Genomic DNA, 22427 nt, shown 5'->3' with positions numbered 1-22427 from the left:
GCTCTGCGGCATGTGGGATCTTCCGGGACCAGGGATCGAACCTGTGTCCCATGCATTGGCAGGCGGATTCTTAACCACTGCGCCACCAGGGAAGTCCCTAGGTTGCTCTTATATAAGTATCACTCACCATGAGACAGCTGCTAGGCCTAGCTATCACACAATATGTCACATTCATAAAAACAGTAAACATGCAGGCATTATTCTACCTAAAAACAATAAAACCAATTTAATTCTAAGGCACATCTTGCTCCCAGTATTTTATTTTTAAAATACTGTTAGATGTCTATGACATCTAATCTAGTTTTAATACAAAGGTATTTCAACTTAAATATTATCTCTGAGGAAATCAGATATTGTTTTGGGCAAAGCTTTTAAGTCACAATAAAATAGTTATGAAACAGCAAAAAAGAGAAGATATGTATATATATATACAGAGATGTGTGTATACATATACCTACATATATTCATATATATATGGAGAGGGAAGCACGAGTACGAGTTAGCTACATCATGTTTATGGATTAGAAGCCTCAGTATGGTTAGGATGTTATCTTTCTCCAAATTGATATATTGATTAAAACCAATCCAAAACAAAGCCCTTGCAGATTGATGATAGTCATTTTTTTTTTTATTTAATTTTTTAAATTTATTTTTGGCTGCATTGGACTTTGTTGCTGTGCGTGGGCTTTCTCTAGTTGCGGAGAGCGGGGGTTACTCTTCGTTGCTGTGCACGGGCTCTAGGTGTGCAGGCTTCAGTAGTTGCAGCACGTGGGCTCAGTAGTTGTGGCTCGCGGGCTTAGTTGTTCCGTGGCATGTGGGATCTTCCTGAACCTGGGATTGAACCCGTGTCCCCTGCATTGGCAGGCGGATTCTTAACCACTGCACCACCAGGGAAGTCCCAGATTGATGATAATCTTGAGGATTGGGGTAAGGTTTGGATTTACCACACTAAATAATGTGACGCTCTGTTCCTTCTCAACTGATGTGGATGAAAGGATGAGAATAGTGTTTGGGGAAGATTTTTCTAAAAATTGTATGGGATGGATTGAAAGAGGAGGAGGTTAGAATTTGGGAGACTGGAAGCTCTTAAGTTCTAATGGGTTCTAAGGGGCAAGGATTGGGCTCAAATAGCCGTGGAAAGGAAGGAGAGAGTCAAATGCCTTTTGAGACCAAGTATATGCCTAGGTATAAGCCAGGAATGTGGGGTGCAGGGTCTCTGTAAAAATCCTTAAGTTTGAAGATGCAAGGTCTTTGTTTTTCAGAAGCTCTCAATCCACGCAGGGGTCCTACATTATCAATAACTACAATATAGTGTGCCGTGACATGCTATAGTGAGATGTGGGAAGAACTATGGGAAACACAGATGAGAGCAATTAATGCTGACAAGTGAGCATCAGAGAGGGCTATAGAGAGGAGATGCTGTTTAAGCTGGGGATGGAGTCTTAGTTAAGTTAGAAGACAGTAGTAAGGGAAATGCAAGAGGCATTAAGTGCTAGGCTGGTTCAATAAAGGGCAAAAAGACCAGTGTGACAGGATGTCTTTTCCTTGAGGGTATTGGTCAGAGATGAAACTGGAAAAAATCGATTGGGACTAAATCATGGAGGGTCAAATACCATCTTCTACTGCCCACTTTTCCCTCTTCTCATCATCTCATCAAAAACATGAATCTTTGTGTGCATGCGTCCTGTGAGTGTCAACACCATAATCCTATTTGCCTCCGCTCTTGGCTTAAAGTTACGTTCTACTAATGTCTGTATCCCCATATTTCTGGGAGAGCAATAGGGAGAGAAGGGGCAATTTGCAAGCTGACTGGAGACTGTGTTTACAGTGAGGATTTCCTTTCCTTGGGAGTTTTACAATTGAGAATTAACCTGTATAGACAAACTTTTTTTGTGATCCTCCATGTTACTGTATCGGCAGACCTATCAATGTGTTCATTCAAAAATATTTATTTGTGTAACTTTCTCATCTACCTATCAATCAACTCCTGATATCCAGTGTACACAGAGTAGAAAGATTAAGGTCTCTCTGAGTTTTCTGGGTCATAAGTCTAGCATCAAACTCTGAAACTTTTCTAATAAAGAGAGTAGAAGTCACAAAGGGTTAAGTCGTTGGGGTCTTGGAAAATGATCTAGATGGGTACACCAGTGCCTTTTGGGAGTGTTTTAAAATCTTTGTTTCTATGTGACTTATGGAATTTCTGTCATCATAGTTCAGAGAAAGGAGGTCAGGAGAGGCTGGAACAGCAGACATTCAGTGGAGAAGAAAGAGTGAAGACTGACTCATATCATGCAGAGTTTGGGTGTGGGTGTGTACATACACCTACAACTGTGCACTCCATGTGCCTGTGGTTGGGAGAAAGGGAGGAAAGGGTTGTGCAGACATAATATTTTCTTTAATCTCTTTGCTGAGTGGACTTTGGAGGAGAGCATGCATAAGTAAATAACTGTGGCATGGCTGTTTGTCTGTCATACACATGATACTCAAAGGGACTCTATAAAATCCTGTAAGTTAAGATGCAAATAGAACTATTCTGTTACCAACTTTGTTGGTTACCCTAGTATTTCTCTTCCATGACGGTGAAATTACTGAGCAATTTTCAGTTTCTTTGATTAGTTTTTTTTTTTTAATAAATTTATTTATTTATTTATTTTTAGCTGTGTTGGGTCTTCGTTTCTGTACGAGGGCTTTTTCTGGTTGTGGCGAGCGGGGGCCACTCTTCATTGCGGTGCGCGGGCCTCTCACTATCGCGGCCTCTCTTGTTGCAGAGCACAGGCTCCAGACGCGCAGACTCAGTAGTTGTGGCTCACGGGCCCAGTTGCTCCGCGGCATGTGGGATCTTCCCAGACCGGGGCTCAAACCCATGTCCCCTGCATTGGCAGGCAGATTCCCAACCACTGCGCCACCAGGGAAGCCCTCTTTGATTAGTTGAAATGTTCTGCTATGAGCTTCAGATGAATTCACGGTTATGCATCGTATTTTCTTCAACTTTCTTTACAATGCTCATTCTGTCCGAATATGGATAAAAATAATTGCTACCTCTTTGTAAAGTTCCAGCTCAAATCTCCCTCCATCAGAGCCTTACTGATCCCCTGGTCCTCAGCCATCTTGCTTTCTGAACCCTGTGGAATATAACAGGTGCTTAGTAAATAATTGACAATTGTCTAGTACATTAGTTTTTGTTGTTGTTGTTATGCTCCACCTCCTTCCAACACCTACAGTTAGAAAAGACAATATGCTTGTATTTAATATTTTTCTAATTTTACTATTTTTTATGACACAAAGTATTCCATCTGGTTTAAGAGCATAAAATTGGAAATGTAGTAGGAATTAGGGACTATAACTTTCCCTCCAATGCAGGAATTTTCTATGTAGCTTCCTTGTTGCACTCCTCTGTACTCTTAGATAAGTCACTCAAATACTCTGAGCCTCATTCTTAAAATGGGGACGACAATAGTACTCATCTTTATTAGTTAGGAACAGATCTGGATGCCTGTGACAGAAAACCTAAAATAGTGGTAGCTTAAAGAAGATAGCAGTTTATTTTTATCTCTTCCAATTCTAGGAAACAGGCACAGTGGCTTCTATCTTGTTTCTTTGCTATGCAAGGCATATATTCTCATGTTTACCTCACAGTCTGATATGGCTGCTTTAGCTCCAACCATCATGCCTTCCCTGCAGCCAGCAGAAGGGAGAAAGAAGAGGAAGAGAAGGGCATACTCTCTCCCTTCAAGGACACTGTCCATAAGTAGCAAACCATTCTGCTTATATCTAATTAGCACTAACTTATTTGTATTACTACATCTAGCTGTAGGGGAGGCTAATAAAGGGATGGCCATATGCTTCACTAAAATTCAGAAGTTCTATTATTGAGGAAAATGAGAACAGATTTGGGGGGACAATTAACAAGTCTCTGTGACCCTACTGATAATTTTATGAGATAAAAGATGAAGATGAAATGAGATAATATGTACACTGTGCTTAGAACATGCCTGACATACAGTACATGCTCAATAAGTATTAGCCATTGTTTTTATAATTAAACATTATAGGCAGTCATTCATCCACTCTATTATTTGTTCAACAGACATTGAATACCTACTATGCTGAACATCATACCTCTCCTGTTTAAATCTTTCTATCGACAATGAGGAGAAGACTGCTGTCCAAGATAGCCTGTCCTTTGTGAAACAGCTCTAAAAGTTAGGGAATTATTTATCAAACTAAGCCAAAGCATGCCTCCCCAATAATTCATTTGTTTTGGCCCTGATCTTACCTTTTGAAACTATGAAACAAGCCTTTTTCCTCATCTCAGTTCTTCAAATATATGAAAATGGCTAATAAGCCGCACGCTTAGTTTTCTGGCTCTAAACAGGCATTTTGTTAACTCATTTATTTAGTGTGTAGTTTGGCAAACTTTTTCTGTAAAGGGCTAGATGGTAAATATTTCTGGCTTTGCAGGTCACATGGTATCTGTCACAATTTCTCAACTCTACCACTGTAATGTGAAAGTAGCCATGGACATTATATAAATGAATGGCCATGACTGTGTTCCTATAAAATTTTATTTACAAAAACAGATAGCAGGCCAGATTTTGGCCTGGTGCTGTAGTTTGCTAGCCCTCTGATTTAGCCCATGGAAACTTATCAACAAGGTTATTTATGACTGATAGTCCCCTACTCTGAAGCTGAAAACTTACTCTGTGACACTCCTGATTCTTCTTATACCTTTCATTTCTTTTTCTTGTCTTACTACAAGATTTGGCTAGGATTTCTAGCTAGGATTGGCTAGGATTTCTAGCACCCCCTGCGTCTCCATAACTTTACTTCCTGGCCAATCATTTCCCTTGACACATTATCTATCCCAATTCATCTCTAGCTTGGAAATGCTACCTTGACAAGTCTTCTCTTGTTCTGCCACATTCTTAACTCACATATTGTTTGACCTCTCCCAGGCTGGCCCTTCTCCAATCTTCCCCACAAACCTGTGCACATTAAGAAACGAAGAATCCTTTTTTCCCTCCTTTTCTTTTTCAAATCTGTTAGACTCTGATCTTCATTTGGGCTTCAGTTAACGGTCTAATGCTAACTATATCTCTAACCAAACCCAGCTTCCCTCAAAGACAACCTAGAGGAGATAGGTAGAAAATTAACATTTACTGATGGGCCAGGCACTGCTGACATTTGCAACATGTGTGTTTCATTCCAATGTTATAGACGTGGTAAGGGCAGTTCGAGGTTGATCATATAACCAGCTGTGGTCATGCAGCTGAGATTCAAGGAGTCAATCCCAGTTATAGAATAGAAATTCAAATTTGACCGGACCTGAGGAGTGGAGTGTGTGAATCTGGCAAAAGTAATTCAACACCATGTCACAAATACAACCGAGTTGCTAAACTCTGGTCATCTTCTCTCATCAAGACATTTACAAGGCATAGAATAACAAACATTTGCACTGAACTTTTGGTTTTCAGAACATTTCCTTCACAGTTTTATGGAGTAGGTGATTTTATTTCAATTTTACAGGAGAGGAAATCAAACTGCAGAGTGGTTAAAATATTTGCCGGAATTGCCAGGCGCCAGTGTCTTACTGTTTCTCTCTAGGAGAGTCCACAATTGCTCTTCTCGTAAAAGTCCGTACACCTCTTTTCTAGCTAACTCCTTATTGTCTTTCATACCTCAGCTCCGTCATCATCTTTTCCAGGAAATACTTCCTGCAGTCACTCCCACCTTGTGCCCACCATCTGATTTAGATGCTCTTCCTCTGTTAACCCAGATCATCACCTTATTTGCACTGTATCTTAACCGATGATGCACTAGCTTGTAAGGAAATCAAGGGCACATCCTTGCCTCATTTAATTTTGTACTCAATAAATATTTGTCGAATAAAGGAATGACGTGAGATGGAGCCAAGTCAGTGCTCCAGGGAGTCATTTTCCTGGGATGTTGCTCAGTCCTGGTTACACCTGGAGGCAAAACAGAAACCTCAGCCTCTTCCAGAGACAAATGCAAATAAAAGAGGATCCTCCCAGGAGCCATCGATCTCTGCAGCCAGGGGACATCAGAAATTCAAACCTGTGGGGTTTTAGACTAGACAGCAAAGAAAGCAGCATAACTATGGAGAAGAGCATAGGTTCTAGAGTCAGGCTTCTTGGATTTGAATCCTAACTTCACCATTTTCCAGCTGTGTGATCTTTGGCAAGTGACTTAGCTTTTCTCTGCTTGGGTTTTTAATCTCTCAAACGTGGATAATGATGGAACTCATCTATATTAGTTACTTATTGCTGTGCAACAAATTATCCCCAAAACTTAATGCCTCAAAACAATAAACAGTTATTATCTCACAGTTTCTGTGGGTCAGGAATTTGGAAAGGGCTCAGGTGAGTGCTTCTGGCTCTGGATCACTGGTGAGGTTACAGTCAAGAACTCGACTGAGGCTGCCTTCATGTGGAGCCTTGACTGAGGTTAGAGGATCACTTTCCAAGATGGCTCACTCAAGTAGCCGTCGGCAGGAGGCTTCAGTTCTTGCCACAGGGAACTCTCATGACATGGTAGCTGATTTCCCCCAGAGAAAGCAAGAGAGGAAGAGCCAGGAAGAAGCTCCGATGACTTTTATGAGCTATTCTCAGAAGTCATACACTGTTACTTCCATGATATTGTCTGTGTTAGAAGGACGTCACTAAGTACAGCCCACATTCAAGGAAAGGGGAATCAGTCTCCACCTTTTGAAAGGAGGAGTATCACAGAATTTGTGGACATATTTTAAAACCATCACACTATCTGGTAGAGTTGAGTGAGAATTACATGAGATAAGAATTATAAAATGCTTAGAACAGGACTTAAGCAGCACCTACCTTGAATTAACCTTCCTCATGGGTTAGAAAGGACAGATGAACTGTCAATCTGAAGGCTTTGGCTTGAAAAATTACATTCCTCTAAAAAATGGAGCAAAGATATTGAAAGCTGGTGCCATAAGCCATTAAAGTATTCAGTATAGTTCTTGACATGAAAAGTTGTTCATGTTTTGAATTTTTAAAAGCAGGTATAAAACAGCATGTACAGTGTGATCTGGTATGTGTGTAATTATATACTTATATCTCTGTATGTTAATACATAGGGAGCATTCTGGAAGGAGGTTCCTCGTAGTATTAATCATGGTTATCTCCGGGTGGTGGAATTTGTGTTAAGGTAAAAAAAATTGCGTGTGTTTTTCTGCATTGTTTGAATTGTTTTATACTGAGCATATATCTACAAAAATAAGAGAGGCATTTTCCGAAGAAAATAAAAAAGAAACCAAGTTGGAAGGAAGACACAAAAGGTGGAAAGGGTTAGGATGTTGTACCAGGACGTTGCTGCTCTGGGTGGGCTGGTTTGTTCCCTGTGATGTATATGATTGATAAGGTGTCCTCTGATTCTTCAAGGTAGTTGTGAAGACCTGCATGTGCTGAGAGCAGGTGAGAGTTTGTGACTGTCCTTGATTGAGGGGACATATATGGAAGAGAGGAAAAGGAGGAAGCAAGGAGAAGAGGGACATCTGAGTGGCAAAGAGCAAAGACAGGGCGAATCTGGTGTTGACAGCAGAGCCTGAATGCTCATCAGTTGCCTTGGGAAGAACAGCTTTACCTATAAAGGAACAGTATACTTGTGATGGGCACCCTATGGGCCCAGAGTGCCTTGCATATCCTTTATGATTGCACTTGCCACATTGGACTGAAATCTGTTCAATTCTCTCTCCTTAACAGACTTGCAAGCAGATCCTGGCTTTCTAGCCCATTACACAGTTCCCAACAGAGAGCAGCGTTCAATAATTTGGAGAATAAAATAGGCTAAATTATTTTTTTAAATAATGTCTTTCACAAATTGAAAATGTTTATGTCAGTTGACATTCAACTGAATAATTTATTCAAATGAAACAGAGGGAGTTAAAAATATATATACTTTATGGGAAAAAATTAGAAACACTGCCCAAAGATGCTCTTTGAAAGGTTTAAATCTATCATTTGTCTCCCATTTGTTGCATCTGTTCTTTGTTCACCTTTCCCTTTTTTCTGCCTTCTTTTTTATTATTTGAAAAAAATTTTAAGATTCTAATACCTTTACTTACTTCCTATATTTTTTTTGTTAAAGTGGTTGCACTGGGGCTTATAGTATACATCTTTAGCTTATGACAACCTGACTTTAAGTAATGTTATCCCGATTCATGTAGAAAATAATCTTATAACAATATATTTCCATTTCCTCTCTCTTGACCTTGGTGCTATTATTGTCATGTATTTCACTTCTGCATTTTTAGTAACTCCACAATACATTGTTATTATTTTTGCTTTAAATGGTCAGTTATCTTAAGTTATTTAAAAAGTAAGAAAAAATTGTATTTATCCACATATTTAACATTTTTCATAATCTTTATTTCTTTTTATAGATTCAGATTTCTATCAGGTATCATTTTCCTTCTGCCTAAAGGACTTCTTTTACCATTTCTTATATGTAAGTTTGCAAGTGATGAATTCTTCCAGCGTTTTATGTCTAAAAAGTCCTTATTTCATTTTTGTTTTCAAAAGATTTTTGCTGAGTATAGAAGTCTAAGTAGGCAGTATATATATATATATTTTTTTCCCCCCCCAGTACTTTAAAGGTTTACTCCACTGTCTTCTGGCTTGCATTGTTTCTATGAGAAGCCTGCTATCATCCTTATCTTTGCTCCTCTCTACTTCATGTGTCTTCTTTCTCTAACTTCCTTGGCCTCGTTGAATTCTCAACTACTTCTCTTTAAATTAGACACACTGTTGGGTTTCATCTGGGTCCCATCTCCTTCCCCGGTAGCCTAAAAACTCTCAAGCTGTAAGCTAGGGCATTTATAGAGCTCACCTTATTTGTTTTTTTCTTCTTTCAGGGATCATTGTTCTATGTTGCCTGTTGTTCAATATCTGAAAACCATTATTTCATTATTTTTTTCTGATATTTTTTCAGTTGTTTAAGGAAGGATATAAATCTGGTCTCTGTTACTCCATTCTGGCTGGACACAGAAGTTCTGAAATATTGAATCAGAAAAATGAAACCAACTTCTAATTGCAAAACTCCTTACTCAAAATGGATTCATATTTTGCTTTAGCTTAAGAATTATGAGTTCATTTTTGAAAATCTGTTTAGTGCCCCAGTGTTTGACATTATCCCTTTTTCTCACAGGATACATTCGAACTGGATTTTTAAATCATTGTAAGCCAGTGATGAATCAGAGGTTACAGAATGCGATGTCGAATAAAAGTCTTCGAAAGAATTGCTTCAAATGACCAAAGAAAGAAAATTGATCTACCACCTTAAAACCTTGATCTAGAAGAGCATACTGCACATGGTAGGAAGTGATAACTGGGGAAATTTATTTGGCTCTTAATGCACCTAAATGAAGGAATTGTCACTTTGTTCCTCAGAGGGCTTGTACACCTGAGATTATTTTAATAACCCATAGTTTTATTAACATTTTGACATGATCACAAACGAGGAGAAACAGCAATAGCTAAAGCCTGCTCATTGGTCAAGATGACTTCTGAAGAAATGGCAGCTTCTGTTCTCAGACCTGTGACTCAGCGAAAAGTGATATCTGCTCAGTCGGCTGTAGATGAAAGTAATGATAAGGTCTCGGACATCAATGTTCCAAAGGCGCATCCTGTCAGGCAGAGCGGGGAGACTTCTCATACCATCTCACAACTAACGAAACTTACAGAAGAATCTTCTGGAAGCAACTTGCCCCAGATTCTCTCAGTAGCAAGGGAGAAAATAACGAGTGATGAGAACAGTAATGAAAAGTGCTGGGAGAAAAGCATACCAGACTCTGTGAAAAACCTTAACATTAACTGCAACAACATACTGAAAAACCATCAGCGTTGCCTTCCTCAGAGCCAGTTTTATGAAACGTGCGATTCTACCACAGAGGAAAGCCTGTGTTTGGAAACTGGAATCCCGTCTTCACTGGAAAGAAAGGTGTTCCCTGGAATTCAACTGGAAATAGACAGACCTCCCGCGGGCATTAGTCCATTAGGAACTCAATCAGCCATCCTAGAGACGGGCAGGGGACACCCTGACAGCAACATGGCGGTATTTCACTTTCAGTATGAAGTGGACAGAAGAATGTCAGACACTTTCTGTTCCCTATCAGATAACTTGATTTTGGATGATTGTGGAAACTGTGTACTACCTGCTGTTGGTGGGGAACAAAAGAACAATTACATGGCGTATACTTGTAAACTGATGGAATTGGCAAGTAACTGTGACAATAAGAATAGGCAGCTGCAGTATGATCATTGTGACCCCTTGAATGACAAATACTTGTGCTTTGAAGGCTCTTGCCCGAAGGCCGATGTAGTATGCTCAAGTGACACCTTTTGCAGGGAGGATTTTACTGACAGCCCATCTGCCAAGACCTTTCTGAGCCATTTTGAGGACTTCCCTGATAATTGTGAAGATGTAGAAGAAGATTTATTCAAAAGCAAGAAGGAGCGGTCCACTTGGTTAGTGAGGAGATTTTGTAAAAATGACAGGGAAGTAAAGAAATCTGTATATACTGGGACAAGGGCAATTGTGAGAACTCTGCCTTCTGGTCACATTGGGCTGGGGGCTTGGAGTTACGTTGATCGGAAGAGAACCGGTCTCTTACTGCCTTGTGGGAGAGTCATGGAACGGCTGTCAACAGTGGTGACTAGGCAAGATGGGAGCCAGTGTCTGTCCGAAGCCCAGTGGTATCCGGTAAGAGTTAAAGTTTCTTTTGATCAATTCTTTACAGTTGATTTTTTAAAAAATCCAAATCTCCATTGTCTTAATTCATGGGAAATTTTCAGTTCTGGCAAATGATTCTTAGAGGAAGCATTTGTAGTTTTTGGAAACTAGTAGTGCTAACAGATACTGGAACTGATAGCTATCAAGATTGTGTTAATGCCACAACAATATAAGTAACAAAATACACATACATATGTCATCAGGATAGAAGAAATTAGGGAGAGCCCCTGGTTACTGTACACAGGATTATAAGATGGAGACAACTGGGATTGGGAAAATGGCTCCCTCAACTGATTGTCTAGTTGTGTCCTTTGGAGATACCTGCTTCTGTCCTCTTCTACCATGTAGTTCATTGTTTGCTTTTAGGTTGCAAGGCCTAAAGGAACTTAAATCTGTTTTCCTCCGTTTTCTAGGCAATGCTCCCAGTTCCTTCCCTCTTCACCCTTTTTATGCCATAGGCCCTTTTGGCAATTTGGTAAAGTCTTTAAACTGAGAAGAGCACTTTTAAATGCATCAAACGAAGTACAAAGGATCATAAAAGACACAGATTATGTGGATATACATTTATCAAGATAATTTTGGAATTGTACTATAGCAGAGAACCATAATGGCATAATGCAATAATGGCATCTAGCAATGTGATAACGATCATAATTTCAAAGTAGTGATGAATGTTAGGAGGGAATGGTTTGCCTGGGGCTTTCCCAGTTTTAGCACTGCAAGTCCCATGTTCTGGGAAGCCACTCAGTCTTGGGCAAACCAGGGCAGTTGGTCACCCTAATTATAAATACTCTTTTAGGCCTCTTCCATGACTATAATATACAGAAATATCTGTGGTTTCTGTTGGTGACAAAAATCACAGGTACTGCTAGTATTACTGAAGTTTGTTGCTTACATTCATAATTGAAGGAAATGCTAAATTTCTATTTGAGATTAATACAAACATTTTTTTTCATCCAAATTTCTGGGCTCTCTGAGTTCTAGCCGCAGTTCCCCCTCTTTAAGTTAAGATTCCTGCTTTAGAAATGCACACAATTAGCTGCCCACTCTTGGACCTGATCGTTGCATCGGAAGCCAGCACCGTGTATCATCTTGGTTTTTCCCTTCTCTGGCTAAATAGCCCTACTTCCTTCAACTGATCTTCATGGAAGAACCCTTTCTATAACTCTTGCATTTCAGTTTTGCACAGTTCCTTCAAACCTGGCCCGGTAAATAAAACCTGGTCTAGAACATCCCTTTTATTGAAATATGACTAGTATATTTTTATTTTAATCATCATCAACCATGGGAGCTAATGTTTATTGTGCATTTTACATGTGCCAGGCATTGGGCCAAATAACTTACATACTTGATTTCATGCAGTCATCTCAACTACCTTCTGATATGGTCTGATTATTAACCCCACTGTATTGCTAAGAAAACGGAGTCTCAAGGAAATTCTGTACCTTGCCCACAGTCACTTAGCTAGTAAGTGGTATAACTAGGACTGTAATCCAGGCAACTCACACTCTTAGTTTCTCAAGATCAAGAAAGATATAAAATTTAGATTAAGCTTTCAAAGGAAGGAAAGAATTCTGTTCTTTTCACTGTATGTTGATTGAGTAGCCCCACTCACTAATGCTTATAGTATCTCAGACTTCTCGTGTTCCACACGGTGGCTCTAACCCTGGTTATGTGTTAGAATCAATGTCCAGGCTCCACCCCAGACCCTCTGAATCAGAATCACTGGGGTAGGGCACAGCATGAATAATTTCTCAAAGTTCCCCTGGTGGTTCTATGATTCTATGGAGTTCAGAACCACTGACCAGGAGCTTAAACTGAGCTCTTTGCTTTTTGGTCAGGACATTTCGGGAATATTTGCTCTGCCCTAAATTCCCTGACCCGGCTCTGGTTCTCAAGAGTGTCAGGGCTGCCCTGGGAGCCTGCCTGAAAAGTGACAGCTTGCAGGCCCTTCTCTCTGTACATTTGATGGGCACTTCAACCCAGCAAGTGTCAAGGGATATGGTTTTGAATCTTCATCTGGTTCCTCATGAAACCTGAGCCAAGAGTTGGTGTCAGCTCCCCACATGCTCCCCAGCTCTTCTGACAGAATTTTGTCCACACAGGAGAAAAAAGCTCATTCCAGGCATGTGTGTCCTGCCTGCACTATGGTGACTTGTCCAGTGCTGACCATGAAACTGCTGCTGATGGCAACATGTCATCCCACTTAAAAATGCATTGATTTCAAAATCCATGTGCACTTGAAACTGAACATTAAGAACACAACAGAAATTTAAATACAGCAAAGTAAATGGAAGTAGATGGCTTGAAACCATTATCAGAGTTCCCCATACACTTATACAGTCATGAGGGTCATGAATCTGATGTCAATTTCAGGATAATTTTTGGCATGCCTTTATTCATTCCTCCAGTTTCTGGAGCCCTGCCACTTCTTCTGAGAATGTTCACTGGTCCCTAGCTCAAACCTGTCCCTTTCTGTCTGTCAGAGGCCTTGGGATGGGTAATTTCCAAAGAAAAGAACCAAAGAGAAGATGCAAATCATCTTTTTCCTGCTTCTTAGTCTCTGGAGGCTGGGAGAGCCTGCCACACCTCCTGCAGAGTAAACCTCAGGAACTTCTCTCTCCTTCTCTCTGTCTGGGCTTCCTGGAGGCTGTGGGCATTTTTATTAACCCTAAATATGAAGCTGGGGGATGGGCCAATGGTCCTCCTGTTCGTTCGTTTGTTCATTCTTTCTTTTTTTTTTTTTTTTTTGTAGTTAATTTACAATGTTGTGTTAGTTTCTGGTGCACAGCAAAGTGATTGTTTTATATATATATATATATATATATATATATATATATATATATATATATATATATATTATTTTTCATATTCTTTTCCATTAAAGATACTGAATATAGTTCCCTGTGCTATACAAGTATGACATTGTTGCTTATTCTCCTGTCCTTTCTTAAGGGTAATTTCTAAAAGGGAGAGCCTTTTTTGAACATTCAAACATGGCAGGAATGAATCAATATTCTCTAAAGTATCGTATTGTCTCTGCATCTCATTCTTTAGTTTGAGTCTGGTGGAAATCCTTCCCAAAAGTTGCACAGATGAATTATAGCCCCTTTCCCCCTGCTCCTGTAAATTCCATCCTCCACCTAAAAAAACTGCAGACCCCCAAGGTTATGCTCCTGTTCCTGTTCTTTGATTATTTCACGTGTCCGTCCTGGCTCTCCAATCAGATTGTAAGTTTATTAAGGTCAAGAAATGGCCCTACCTTTTGTATACTCTTCATAGTGCAAGCACGATGCCAAGTATTAAGAAAACAGGACAATGCCATGCTTAGACTCATGGTCTGTGGAGTCAGTCGCCCTGAATTGAAATTGTGGCTTTGACTCCAACACCTACTGGCCATGTGACCTTGGGCAAGTTGTTTAACCTCCTTGTCCCTAATTGCCTTAAAGGTAAACTGGGAATAATGGTTCTTGGGGGGTTAAATGAAATGCTACCATAAAGTCCTCTGCACGGTGCCTGGCCCCTCTTCTCACCCGGGGCTGTTTATCTTGAGCTTTGTCATGAACTGTCCCCACCTCCTTCTACTCTTTGGTGCCTTCTCACACAGGGATGTTTACCGTGCTATGCATTTGAAGGTATGTCCTTCCATCTATGATGTGGTAGCTTGCTTAATCCCTCCCACACATTTAGAGTATGTGTTATTTGTCCAATTAGTTCCTTTGCCTCACATTAAAAAATTTTTTTCTTGTATGCCTTCGTCAAAATGACCCAATTAATTTATGTTTGCACAGCTGTGCAGGGAAGAATGGATTTGAATGGGAGACATTAATGAGGATGAATGCTTGCTGACTGACTAACCATATTGGTATCCTCCTCCTCCTGCCTGTAAAAAATTAAAACCTACCCCTTATTCAGTTACAACCCCCCTTGCCTGCTTTCGATTTATTGGCTCAACTAGACAGCATATTTTGGCAAGTAGCTAAAGTCTCCAGGTTAAATGTTGGTTAAAGGTGCTTTTCCTTTAAAAAAAATTCTCCCCTTGCCTGAATTTTGGGGAGTTTAAGTACCTAGAGTTATTCTGAATAGGAAGTACAAGAGTATCCTGCCTCTGCTGGAATCACTCATGTAACCTAGTTCTGCGTGCACTGAATGATGGAACATGGAGAATGTGAAGGTGGCAGGGCAGACAGCCCACCAGGTCCTGTTTTATTGCTTCATTTGTTTCCCTGCCTTGATCCACAAGAGGATTTACCATGAAAGAATATATACAACAAAATAGAAAAAATGAAGTTTTACTTTTTAGAAATCAGACTAGGAAAACTAAATTAGAAACCAGCTTCTACGTTGCTATTCCCTGTTCTGCTTTCTGCCTTCTAAAATGTGTCTTTCTCCTTCACATTTTATTCTATTCTCTAGCAGAGAAAATTAAACTTAAGAGGCAGTGAAAAATATTTGAGTGTTTAACATAAATGCCTTTGTCAGCATATATGTCCTGGATTCTTTATTTTCTCTATTATGTGTAAAGGGACCAGCCGATAATAAATTCATCTTCTAAGTTGTAACTGTTATGGATGATCAAATATCCGTTGAGCCCTGCTGTCCAGTGTTGTAATAGATGGCAGTTGAAATAGCAACATGTCTTGTTTTCTTATCTGGAAATTTGGTCTCCCTGCAACTTGGGTACAGTTTGGACCTTGAAATAATTAAAATTTCACAGGGTGCCCAGGCTAAGCTGAAAGCCTGTGCTTGGGGACATGCCAGGCCTCCTCTTCCATTACTAAGGGTTATGTCGGGGACATGACATGGGTATAGGACGATGCTGGCCCCTTCCTGCTGAGCACAGTGAAAGGGAATCCAGCTCCCGGCCAGCCCCTGTGCAGTTTAGTCACATCTAGTGCATCAGTGGAAAATGTGACGGGCTGTCAATAGGACAGCTTTCCCTTATTAGCTGCATTGGGGCAGTTTAGAATGAATTTACTTCCACATCTCTGAAGTTACACCAGCTCTTTGGCTAGGATTTGGTAACAAAAGAGGAAAAAAAAGGAATGAAAAACACTGACCCTGGGCCGTAGTTTAAGGTGAATGTATTCATGGCCACTGTTACCCTTTTTTTTTTTTTTTAAGTTTTGCTATAAACTGTTATTCTTATGTTAGCTTTGGGACACAATCAGATTAGGATTTTTTTCTTTTCTTTCCTTTTCCCCAGATGTCCTGCGTAATGAGAATTAGCAGCTGGAGAGGGCTGCCCCCTCCCTGGAAATGGGCTGTGGTTAAAATGTGGCCTGAAAAGAATCAGAACCCGTGGGCAAAGATAAGAGCATCAGATGGAGGCCTGATCTAACCCACAGTGTGCATTTTTTACACAGGAGGAACTCAGGCTGCCCATAGAATGACTTCCCCTTAGTCATGAGTGATGAAGTGGCCCTCTTCCCCCCCGCCCCTCCCCCCCTCCCCCGGGTGCTGACTCAAGTACAGCAGTCCCCTCAGGGCTTATAGGCCTCCTGGAGTGATGCAGATTCAACACTCAAGGATTGAAGCATTTTTGGCAATGGGGGGAGGGGGCGGTGACCATCCCCTGACCCTCCATGACTAGACTAACTCATGGCTCAGGCAGGATCTTCCCTGAAAACCTCTTCTCAGACAATGGTGCTAGGGTCATTTTCTGACCCTGAAGAGCCCCATCCAGTAGTTTTTTGTTGTAGCAGCGGGCCTGGATGCATTCAGAGCCTCAGATTAAGCAAGGGTCTTACAGAGCTCAGTTATCCAAATCCCTAACCCCAACACTCAGCCCTTGAACCCCAACCCCTTCCCTCTCATTTAGGCCATCACCCCTCAAACCCTCAGAAAGAACTCAGCAGAAAACCACCTCTGCCTTCAGCAACACAAAGACACAATTGGTCTTCAAGGAGAGCCCATACGTTGAAACCCAATAGACCTCCTTGGAGGGAAGGAGAAATGCTTTGATTTTTTTTTTTTCTTTTAAAAATAGCTTTATTGAGATACAATTCACATAGCATACAGTTTACCTATTTAAAGTATATAATCCAGTGGTTTGGGGTATATTCACATATGTATGCAACCATCTCCACAATTTTAGAACATGTTTATCACCTCAAAAAAAACCCGTACCCTTTAGCTATCACCCTCCATTCTTTCCACCCCTTCCCCCCTCCCCCAGCCCTAAGCATCCACTAATCTACTTAACATGTCTATAGATTTCCCTATTCTGGACTTTCATATGAATGGACTCATATAGTACGTAGTCTTTTGTGACTGGCTTCTTTCACTGAGCATAATATTTTCAGGGTTCAAAGTTCATCTATATTGTAGCATGTATCAGTACTATGTGACTTTTTTCTGCTGAATAATATTCCATTGTATGAATATACCACATTTTCTTTATCCATTCATCAGTTGCTGGACATTGGTTTTTTTTCTGCTTTTTGGCTGTGAACTTTCGTGTACAGGTTTTCGTGTAGACATATGTTTTCTTGAGTATATACCTAGAAGTGGAATTGCTGGGTCATATAATTGTGCTTAGCTTTTTGAGGAACTGCCAGACCTTTTTCCAAAGCAGCTGCAGCTTTTTACATTCCCACAGCAATGTGTGAGCTTTCTAATTCCTCCATGTTCTGACCAACATTTCTTAGTGTCCATCTTTTTGCTTATAGCCATCCTAGTGGGTATGAAGTGATATCTCATTGTAGTTTTGATTTGCATTTTCCTGATGGCTAGTGATGTTGAACATCTTTTCATGTGCTTGTTGACCATGTCTGTATCTTTGGAGAAATGCCTATTCAAATCCTGTGCCCATTTAAAAAAATTTTTCTTTTAAATTATTGAATTCTTTATGTATTTTGGATATAAGTCCATTATCAGATGTGTGATTTGCAATATATAGCTAGATATATGTATAGGTATAGATATAATGAATGAAAGTCAAGAGGGCAGCAAAGAAGGCTTCCAATTTTAATGCACAGTGAATCTTGTTAAACCTTTCCTTTGGATATTGATCTCATTCTTAGTCTTTCTTACACTACCCCACCAGCAACAACTTTCAAGTAAAACTTTCTATCTTCCTTCTCCCCACAATTCTCTCCAAACTCCAGTCTGCATAGTTTTTCCTTCCTCTTCTGCCCAAGCTTTTTATCATGCATATAGGTCGTTTTTCTAATTATCCAAATTCTGCTCCCCAGAGCAGTGGCTGGGAACCAGATTGTCTCCTGCAAACTTGTGCATCACAAGGAAGGCATCTGAGGCAGTGATGGTTGAGGAGGATGTCCCCACTTCATAGTAACGTGCTCCATCGTGCACAGGTGCAGCAGGGCCAGGCCTGGGCTGAGACAAGCAGGTGCCTAGGTGCAAAGTTTAAGGAGGCAGGGTCTTGCAAGTGCCAACCCTGTACTTATTAGTGAGTGCCTCCTTAAATTTTGAGCCCTAGGCAGCTTACTTGTCTCACCCTAGTTCCAGCCCTGGGTATGAGGGTCTAAGAGTATCTTTGGTTTAGAAATGCATATTATCTTCCTAGTTCAGGAATGGCCTTGACTAAACACCCATATACCTTAATACAGATATTCTTAAAATATAAGTTAAGAATGGTTCCTCATTTTTAAAGGGTTCAAAAAAATCACAAGAATAATAATATTTCATAACATGTGAAAGTTATAAGAAATTCAAATTTTACTCTTCACCAATGAAAGTTATTGGAACACAGTCACACCCGTTGCTTTATGTGTTGTTTACAGCTGATTTCTCCCTGTAACAGCAGAGTTGAGTAGCTGCAATCCAGACTGTATGGCCTGCAAAGACTAAAATATTTATTATCTGGTCCTCTACAGCAAGTTTGCCTTCCCCTGGCTTAGAACACCCCTTTCTACCTGGCTAATTCCTACCCATCCTTCCTTCCTGAGCTTAGATTTCACATTCTCTCCATGGTCTTTACTACCAGTCCCCTCCCCCTACCACGGATCCCAGTACAGAGTTTCTCTGACAGTCAGTACTCAATACGTATTTCTTTCTTTTTTTTTTTTTTTTTAATTAATTAATTATTTATTTATTTTTGGCTGCCTTGGGTCTTCGTTGCTGTGCACGGGCTTTCTCTAGTTGCGGCGAGCGGGGGCTACTCTTTGTTGTGGTGCGCGGGCTTCTCACTGCGGTGGCTTCTCTTGTCGCCGAGCACGGGCTGTAGGTGTGCGGGCTTCAGTAGTTGCAGCACATGGGCTCAGTAGTTGTGGCACACGGGCATAGCTGCTTTGCAGCATGTGGAATCTTCCCGGACCAGGGCTCAAACCCATGTCCCCTGCATTGACAGGCAGATTCTTAACCACTGCGCCACCAGGGAAGTCCCATCAATACTTATTTCTTGAATGACTCCCTGAATTACAAATGAATAAAGGCGGTTTCCACCCACTTATGGTGTCTTCTCTCCTTCCCCAGACCCAGTGCAAGCTTGTTAGCTATCCTTCCCCTGACCCTCAGAGCTTGGAACCAGTTCCTTAATGCAGTGCCTAGGACAGAATCAGAATTTTCCATTGATATTCAAAAGGATCTTTTTCAGTCCTGTGAACCCAGAGATCCATGCTTGTCACCTCCACAGATTTTGCCAAAAAGACAAAGAAGGGACATGTTTGGACCTCCTTGTTCCTGGCCCACCATTTCAACTGGCTGTAAAGACCCTTGAGAGAGTTTCCAAATGTTTTGTGTTTATAAGGGAACACCTGATTCTGCTGTTATCCGCAATGGGCCAGGGAGGAAAGAAAGCCCCCTCCTGTCAAGACCCAGGAGCTCTGTCCCTGCCCTTCAGAACCCCCAGTCCGTACAGGCAGATTTCCATCATGGACCAGAGGGGATCTAGCTTCTGTTTCTCAGTCACGGTCAGGGATGAGGTTGGTGGTAAAGAGATGGGGACAGCATGCCATGTTTGTTAGTTGAGGAGATCATTGTTGGAGTTTGGGAGGTGTTTGGCCAGTTCCTTCAAACCATCTGACCCCTTAATACTCTCAATAATAGACCTGAGGTAGCACCTTCCCACCTCCCAAAAAAGACCTAAGTACCAGTTCCATCTCTACTATCAACTGGTTGTGTGACCTTAAGCAAGTCACTTTAGGACCTGGGATTTTAATTCCTTTGGGTATTATTTAATTCCTTTGGGTAAAGGAAATTGAGGGCAGGCATGGACTCATTGCCTACTTCGTGTCAGACACTGTGTATATGATTTGCATATATTAACTTAATGTTTCCTGTTAAAAACCCCAGCAGGCTATGACTTGCTGATTTAAGTCCCAGCCATGGATTTTGGGGTGAGTGAGTGTTCTGCCTCACCCAGCAGTACCTCCTGGAGGTTTGATTTGGAGAGAAACCCGTCACTCTAACACTTGGAGTAATGGCAGGACAGAGGAGAGATGCTCCTTCATCACTGGCTGAGCCCTGAAATGCCTGGAGCAGTACATCAGCAAGCACTTAGTGGGCTCTCACAGGGTGCCAGGCCCTGGGCTTTCCAGATGTCTTTGCTCTTTTCCCTCCTTTCGTGCTCACAGCAACTGTCTACGAGACTGATATTATGAACATCCCCATTTCATGCTCATGATAAGTAACGGGACCAAGCTCACACAGTGTCAGGCCTGGAACCCAGGTCTGCCTACCTCCATAACCCACGCTCATAACAACTCCTCAGAAGTTTCCCTGGAAGATTCTGTTGTAACTCACCCCGGTAACTTGGCAGAGGTTCTGCTCTCTTATTAAATGTGCAAATGTTGAGCTGGATGAATCCTTGAGCTGTTTCTTTCTTCAAATGTGAGCTGGGTGTGACCTTTGGCTGAAATGGGAGACGTGGGGAACAATACCAATTCTTAATGTGAGGGGCGTGTTGGCTATTGAAATGGCTAAGATTTATTTTTTATGACTCAGCCTGCAAGGGGGAAGAAACCAAGCCCGAAGGTTTGAATTTTTTACTGAATTGCTGTAATTTAGAAGGACATTTTAAAAGTTTTATAAGTAAGTAAGCAAGAACAAAGTCCAAAGCAAACTGCACACACATCTGACCCAGAATCTGTAGCGTATTCATGATCACACTGAAATAACCAAAACTAGCGGGAACATAATTCAGTATTTTTCCATTTTAATTTCAAGTTTTCTCTGACCCTTCAAAGATTCTGAGCAACTGACCTGAGTATGAAAAACATTACTCAGTAACATTTCTTTCCATAATCACACCATTAAGATGAAGTTTTCACCTACTTCACAAGGTTGTGGGGCTGCAGAAAAAAAATGAGTTGGTTGTGTATTCAAGTGCTTGGCCAACGTTATGAAATCTCCCCCCAGTTACAACTTTTCTTACTCCACGCTCTGAGGATTCAGAGTGAGGTACCTGGAGAAAAAGGGACTCAAAAACTACTGCAGACGCAGCAAAACAAAACCAGAATCAGCTGTATCCTTTCAGAAATGCTGCAAGCATAGAGTGGAACCTGCTTGCCGAAATCCGACCTTTGGTTTCCCTTTCATGGTGCCAGCCTAGTTTTAATAACGTCATCTTCAACTTGAGACTGGGTAACTTTTATCACCTATGTTTTGATCTTATCCCTATGTTGGTCTTATCCCTATGTTTTGATAGAATAAGGAATCAATTTTTTCAGTAGACCATGCTGAGTAGCCTAGCTTCAGAAAGATTTAGCACCAAATTATAAATGGTGAAACTTTAATAGTGAGTGTGGATGTGTCTCGAGAGCCAGCATGTAGGAGTTTGGCAGTGGGAAAGCCACATGGCTTCAGTTTTTCCAGATTGTGTACCCTTCCATCAAATAGTAATTTCTTAGCCTTGAAAGACTCTCTTCCAGAACAAGGGGAAAGTTCATTTGAGTTCTAAATTGGTGAATCCAAAACTTGTTTGGTAGCAAATACATTATTTTTCTCTTCAATGAGGCCATGAAAATGGTCTCAGGCCCTGGATGGAACAGCCAGTTCTTCTTTTGATGGCCACAAACCAAATATGGGCACCGTGATGATGGTGTGACTGACATGACTGATATTTTGTGAGGGTAATGCCATTATTGTGGCAACCATATTTTCCAAATAAAAAGCTGGGAACTTTTTATCGAGAGGAGAGAAGGGCAGAATATTTGCAATTGAGACTGACCCAGGAAATCCAGAATGATTAGACTTGGTAGTTATGGATCACAATTTAAAGGAAAAGCATTGTGAGTGAATTAGTGCAAATCTAATTTGTTGCTAGAAAAATCAGGAGCCTCAAAATGAATGACTTGATAGTGGTGGCAAAGAATTGTCCACATATAAAGATAACACATTAGAAACCCAGAATGGGGATCCAGCAAGTATTTTTACCAAAGTTTTTGTTTTTCTGTATTTTGGCAAGTATTTGGTAGCTACTATGATTTGGAAGTGTGAGGTAATTAAATAGATTTATTTTAAACACCAGGGCATGTGCAGCTAAATAAGCTCTTTAGCTTATTCTCTTTCTAAGGAATCATCTCAAAAGGCTCTCTCTGTTTTCCATTCATGCTGCCATTATGCAAAATGTCTTAATCCTTTGAGCTTGGATTGAGATTTTCAAAACAGTCCATTCAAGCATCCTGGTTAATGGTGGTTTGGGTCAGTATTGATGTGTGACTATGAAAGATAGGATTGGTTTTATTGAGGGTCTT

The 22427-nt window shown here is 40.8% G+C and overlaps 1 protein-coding gene across 1 annotated transcript in view; it reads left to right on the top strand.

Moving 5' to 3' along the window:
* The window catches only part of LOC118882391 (1-phosphatidylinositol 4,5-bisphosphate phosphodiesterase epsilon-1-like), an 81807-nt gene that overhangs the window by 29907 nt on the left and 29473 nt on the right, over positions 1-22427 (top strand). Inside the window, exon 2 of the mRNA XM_036828067.1 lies at positions 9187-10740. Coding sequence (XP_036683962.1) covers positions 9538-10740 — 1203 coding nt within the window. The 5' untranslated portion in view covers positions 9187-9537. The remainder of the gene's footprint in view (positions 1-9186; positions 10741-22427) is intronic.

This window comes from Balaenoptera musculus, chromosome 16, assembly GCF_009873245.2.
Source record: "Balaenoptera musculus isolate JJ_BM4_2016_0621 chromosome 16, mBalMus1.pri.v3, whole genome shotgun sequence".
NCBI classification, from domain to species: Eukaryota; Metazoa; Chordata; class Mammalia; order Artiodactyla; family Balaenopteridae; genus Balaenoptera; species Balaenoptera musculus.
The sequence above is the reverse complement of the archived record's forward strand: the minus strand, read 5'-3'. Positions and strand labels throughout refer to the sequence as shown.